Source organism: Nicotiana tabacum, chromosome 8, assembly GCF_000715075.1.
Source record: "Nicotiana tabacum cultivar K326 chromosome 8, ASM71507v2, whole genome shotgun sequence".
In the NCBI taxonomy this organism is placed as follows: Eukaryota; Viridiplantae; Streptophyta; class Magnoliopsida; order Solanales; family Solanaceae; genus Nicotiana; species Nicotiana tabacum.
Genome location: NC_134087.1, coordinates 82,834,938 through 82,841,690, shown reverse-complemented (window position 1 = coordinate 82,841,690; position 6,753 = coordinate 82,834,938). Strand labels below are relative to the sequence as shown.

Here is a 6,753-nt window from a genome sequence, read left to right as displayed (position 1 = left end):
CTTTTTCAGATCAACCTGAATACCCTCTGCTGATACAACATGACCCAGGATGTAACTGAACTCAACCAGAACTCACACTTTGAAAACTTAGCATATAACTGACTATCTCTCAAGGTTTGAAGAACCACTCTAAGATGCTGCTCGTGCTCCTCCCGGCTGCGGGAATAGATCAAAATATCATCAATGAAGACTATCACGAACGAATCCAAGTAAGGCATGAACACTCGGTTCATCAAATCCATAAAAGCTGCTGGGGCATTTGTCAACCCGAATGATATCACCAAAAACTCATAACGCCCGTACTGAGTGCGGAAAGCTATTTTAGGGACATCGGATGCCCTAATCCTCAACTGATGGTAGCTAGATCTCAAGTCAATTTTTGAAAATACCTTGGCACCCTGAAGCTGATCAAACAAATCATCAATCCTCAGCAATGGATACTTATTCTTGATTGTAACCTTGTTCAACTGTCGGTAATCAATACACATTCTCATCGATCCATCCTTCTTCTTAACAAATAACACCGGTGCACCCCAAGGCGAAACACTGGGTCTAATGAAACCCTTCTCAAGCAAGTCTTGCAACTGCTCCTTCAACTCTTTCAACTCAGGCGGGGCCATACGATACGGCGGAATGAAAATGGGCTGAGTGCCTGGAGCGAAATCAATGTAAAAGTCAATATCCCTGTCGGGTGGCATACGTGACAGGTCTGAAGGAAATACCTCAGGGAACTCACGAACAATAGGAACAGAACCAAAAGAAGGAACCTCGGCACTAGAATCACGAACATATGCCAAATAGGCCAAACACCCCTTCTCGACCATACGCCGAGCCTTCACATAAGAGATGACACTACGGGTAGAATGACCAGGAGTCCCTCTCCACTCTAAATGAGGTAAACCCAGCAAGGCTAAGGTCACAGTCTTGGCATGACAGTCCAAGATAGTGTGGTAAGGTGATAACCAGTCCATCCCCAATATGACATCAAAATCAACCATGTCTAGAAGCAACAAATCTACACGAGTCTCAGACCCTCAATCATAACTATACAAGAGCGATGGACTCAATCTACCATAATAGAATCACCTACCAGTGTGGACACATATATAAGGGCACTCAAGGAATCACTAGGCATGACCAGATGCGGTGCAAAATAAGATGACACATAGGAGTATGTAGACCCTGGATCAAATAAAACTGAGGCATCTAGCCACAAACCAGAACAATACCTGTGATAACTACGTCGGAAGCCTTAGCCTCAGGCCTGGCTGGAAGAGCATAACATCGGGGCTGGGCCCCAGCACCCTGGACTACATCTTTGGGACGGCCTGTAGCTGGCTGGCCTTTACCTCTAGCGGTCTGAACTCCACCTCTAGTACCTCTACCTCCACCTCTGGCACCTCTACCCCCACCTCTAGCTGGCTGGGCGGGCTTTGGAACATCTGGTGCTTGAACCATAGCACAAGAACCCTACTGCTACAACTGAGTACCCACCCATCTCGGACAAGCCCTCCGGATATGACCATACTCACCACATTCAAAGCACCCACCTGAATGGTGTGGCTGAGGAAGATGAGACTGACCCTGACGACCTGAATGACCACCCCAAAAGCTCTGGAGCGGCGGTGCACTGATAGGAGCTAGTGGTGCACTGTAGGGCTGCTGATCAGAATACTGCATATGAGAACCACGACCACCTGAAGCACCGTGAGAAACCTGAAGTGCTGACTGAAAGGGCCTAGGAGGATGGCCTCTACCATACGAATCTCCGCCTCCAGACGAGGCACCACTGAAGCTGCCTGAATGACGAGGCCTCTTGTCCGACCCATGACCACCTCCCTGCGACAAAACCATCTCCACTCTCCTAGCCACATTGGCCGCCTCCTGGAAAGTAATCTCACTCCCTGTATCCCTAGCCATCTAAAGACGAATCGGCTGAATAAGTCCATCAATGAACCTCCTCACCCTCTCTCTCTCGGTGGGTAGTATGACAAGAGCATGACGAGCCAAGTCGATGAATCTGGTCTCATACTGGGTAACAGTCATAGAATCCTGCTAGAGATGCTCAAACTAGCATGAATACAATATTGGCTTACCAAAATAACCTTATAATATTAAGCATAATAATTCATAATAAAAGGACATAACCAGAATTCTAGATATTAGCCTTATAATCCTATTAGTTTTAGGACATAATACTACACGTTAGGAATCCTACATGATTATCTTTTAGTATAATTACTTTCGGGCTATCTAATTCATGTAAAATTAAACAAATACTTAAATACTTTATACACACTTGCCAGACACAAAAATCTTTCACTGTACTACATCAAATTTGTAATGCTTTAGGTCCTAACTCTCTAAATACTTAAAGAGTTCTTATTCAACTGGGAATCATTACAGATTTTAGTTTGTATAGATCACCGTATGCCTTCTTTGTCTTTCATCTAACCATAGTTCGTAAGTGTTTTAAAGCCAATAGTAAAAAATAAGCTTTACTAAAATTTTAATTTTTTTTGACAACTAAATTCCTTTAGCTTTCTTTTACGTGGTTTTGGATTATTCTATGGCTTTGTGATGCATTAGTTTTTTAATTGGTTACTACTTTAACCGAAGAGTTGAAGATATCTTATTAATTTAAAATGGGATTGATCTTCCTTGTATATAAGTTAATTTTGAAGAAAAGTGAGCCCATAATGCTACTGAAAAACTAACATTCATCAAATGACTTATGTAATGGTAACTAGAAAATAAAATTTGCCATGACAATATCAAATAATCCACAAGAAACACATTCTGCCCCAAGTACTACAATGTTTAATTAGCTATGGCTCAAAAAGTACTTAAGCATATGTTAGTTGAGTATAACATGGCAATATAAAGGTCATATACAGTTTTAAAAATTCTCCATATCAAGTTATCATGCTCCACACCTTCTACGGAATTTTTACATTAATACTATATTTAATTTTAGAACTTTTCAAGAAATCGCATAATCAAGAAAAATTGGTTGCTAGCTATGATCAAAGGGACTGAAGAGAAGACAATATTTTCAGCATAATCTAATCGAAACAGATATACCTATTGCAGATACTGATGAGTGAAATAGACTCTTCTCGAATAAAGAAATTTCCGGCATAATGAATACAACAAGGATGCTGGGAATATGGACAAAGACACCTCATTGTGCACTTATATAGACTGCAACAAAGAATGTGAAAAGTCATTATTGACATTGAATATGAAGGATAGAAACAATTACTATTAATTATGAAAATTTACATTGCTATGAATAAAAAATGTAAAAAGAAGGAGTTAGCGTCGAAGATAAAATAAACAAAATATAAAGAGAGAAATGACTGCAAGTAATAAATAAAGGAATGAACACAACCGTTAAGGCTAAGTTTGACTTTGGTCAATATTTTTAGCAAACGGACCCGAAGAGTCCGTATGAAAATATGAGACCTGGGCGTATGCTCGGAATCGAATTCCGATGTCCCTAGGCCGAGTAATGAATTTTTATTAGAAATTGTTAAATTGAAATTCTAAGGATTTAATGAAAAGGAATAATGCTTGATCATATTGGTATCGGGCCCGTATATTGGTTCCGGAGCCTGGTACAGGTTCAATATAATATTTTAGTGTTGTCTATGAAATTTGGTGAGAAACGAGACTGATTTGACGTAATTCGGACGTCCGGTTGTAAAGATAGGAATTTGAATGTTCTTAAGGATTTCATGCGTTTTGGTGTTGAATCCGTGGTTTTAAGTGTTATTTCGGTGATTTGATCGCTCGAGTAAGTTTGTACAATATTGTTGGACTTGTGTCGGTGTTCGGAGTGGAGCCCCGAGGGCTCGAGTGAGTTTCGGGCATGGGTTGGGGGTGAAAAACACCCTAGTTTTTTGGTGTTTTGTGGGAAATTACAGGTTTCGCAAATGCGAGGAATTTGTTCGCAATTGCGACCTCGCATTTGCGAGGAAACCACCACAACTGTGATGAAGGCAGCAGGTGGGCAATGTCGCATTTGCGGCAATTGCACCGCAATTGAACCCTGCAAGGTCCGCATTTGCGACCCGAGGATTGCATTTGCGATGAAAGCAGAAAGGGAGCCAGTTCGCAATTGTGAAGATTTTGTGGCAATTACGAGTTCGCATTTACGAACCTGATGTCGCAAATGCGACATTAGAGACCTTGGCACAACTTTTAGAAAACGAGACTTAGGCCATTTATTTCATTTTATCTCTACACTTGGGCGATTTGGGAGCTTTCAAAGAGGGGATTTCAACATAGCATTGTGAGGTAAGTTAATTCTACTTAATGTGGGTTTAATACTTGGGTTTTGGGTAGATTAACACACAAAAATTTGTGAAAACTATAGGATTAGTGCAAGACCTAGGGTTTTGATAAAAGTTAGATTTAACCCCGAAATTTGTTATGAAATTAATCAGAAATCATATATTATTGATCCTTAGGTTATATAGAACAACTTCCTTCGAAAAATTTCGGAATCCAGACACGTGGGCCCGACATCGAATTTTAGGAAACTTGTGTTTAAGGTTGGAAAATTACTTAAATAGCTAGAATACGATCTTGTGAGATTGGTTTTTATACCGTAAAATAAAACTATCAGTACAACTAATTTTAGATTCGACTAATTAAGTTTCTCCTTTCTATTTATTTTCTTGTTTCTCGTAAGATAGTGCCATAATAATTGATTTCTCAACTAATAGCTGGCATAAAAAGTTCCTAACTTTTTTTGAAGAGGTTGAAACCAAAACTTTAAGTTTTTAGCCGTTCGGGGTACAATAGCCAATTTGTGTCGGTGACTTCAGAATCTTGCTATCCCATTTTGTCATTACTTATGAAAAGTAGGGCCCTCGGTATAATTCTTGAATCTTTAATTAGCCTTTGCGTAGAAGCATACGTCCCAAAAAGATAAGGTTGCTTGCACCACACCATACCACGACCATCACCAAACTTCATTTTCCACCATTCACTTTCCTCTAAAATTTGCAACTTGCAAGTAGTTAGTGCATAGTATTTGCATGAATTGGTCGTTGAGACACTTCCCTAAACTATTCTTGAAAACATGGTGTTAGACACATTTACTTTAGATAGCCATTACTTGTATAACATGTTTCAAAAGAACAAAATTAAAAATATAACTTCTTCATTGATAAAATAGTTAGAGACATCTTTATATCTTTCTGATCATAGTGTCATGATCATATTTGATAAAAGGAAAGATTTCTATATACCCTACTTAGAGTCTCCTAAACCTCTACAACGACCACCAACAGAAATAGAAAAATGAAAAGAAGAAATGTCAAACATTTTTAATAGAAAAGACCACTCTCTTTAAGAAGAGAAAGTCTCTCACCACATTATAGAATCTGGAAAACAAACCATATTAACCAACTTAGCTCGCCTTAGAAAAACTCTCCCAAAGGACTAAAACTTCAGCCTAAACACCAACCCCTCACCACCACCTCCGCTGCCACTGCCGCCAGCATGTCGCCCAAGGACTGCGGCCACCACGATGAGGAGCGGCACAAGCTGCACCGCCGCCTATTCGTGGCCGTACTTGCCTTCGTTATCTTAGTCCTCTTCATTATCTTTCTCATTTGGCTAATCCTTAGGCCAACAAAGCCAAGTTTCATCCTCCATGCTGCCACTATCTATGCTTTCAACGTCTCCTCTCCTAATATTTTCCTCACCACCAACATCCAAATTACCCTCGCCTCTCGCAACCCAAATAACAAAATTGGAATTTACTATGACAAACTCGATGTGTATGCAACTTACCGTGGCCAACAAATTACCCTTCCTACACTGCTACCCTCAACTTATCAGGGACATAAAGATGTCACAATATGGTCTCCTTTTGTGTATGGAAACTCAGTCCCCGTTGCGCCATTCCTTAGTGAAAGTCTTAACCAAGATCAGATGGCTGGAACTGTGTTGATTAACATCAAAGTGGATGGGAGAATTAGATGGAAAGTTGGGACATTTATTTCAGGGAAGTATCATTTGTATGTAAATTGTCCAGCTTATGTTGGAGTTGGGGGGAAGATGATTGGAAATAGTATTGCAGTTGGATCAGCTATGAAGTATCAGTTAGTACAGAATTGTCATGTAGATGTTTGAGGAACTAAGCCATGTCAATTGGCATTTATTGTTGGTACTCTCTATCTCTCACTCCCTACTCCTTTATTTTTTTTTTCCAGACTGTTTTTACGATGTAATAGTATGATGTGTGAGGATGTATAATTCGAGAAAATGCAGAATTCTAGGGGAGAATTATGGTTATAGATTGCTATTTTCTAGTCAACATCTGTCCGAATGTACATATTATATTTATACTCAGCTGCTAATATATTGAAGGGCGCCATCCATTGTGTAACATCGATCCCATGCGGCTTTTCATTTTTTGGGGTGCTTTCTTCCCTCTTTATAGAATTAAGAAACCGCTCTACTTCCCTTGTGAACATTCTCACGATCCCTCTTTACTGTTAAACACCTCCCAAAAACACATATCAATACCCTTTATATATATATATATATAATTCATGAAGAGTCACTGACCCAAATAGGGCATTCTCTGAAACTTGAGATCCTCCTAAATTCTTCAACAACGACTTTTGGTTTTTCTCTTAAGTGTAAGACTTCATATGTCATATGAGAAGGAAAAACTATGTTGCGTACATAGCCAGATATGGACTAGCTAGAGGAGGAACTTATTTACCATGT

The 6,753-nt window shown here is 39.7% G+C and overlaps 1 protein-coding gene across 1 annotated transcript; it reads left to right on the top strand.

The window, feature by feature from the left end:
* The first annotated feature begins 5,142 nt into the window (after positions 1-5,142).
* LOC107804558 (NDR1/HIN1-like protein 1) lies at positions 5,143-6,406 on the top strand. The gene has a single exon (XM_016628470.2). The coding sequence runs from the start codon at positions 5,515-5,517 to the stop codon at positions 6,148-6,150; it is 636 nt and encodes a 211-aa protein (XP_016483956.1). The 5' UTR covers positions 5,143-5,514; the 3' UTR covers positions 6,151-6,406.
* Positions 6,407-6,753: the final 347 nt, after the last annotated feature.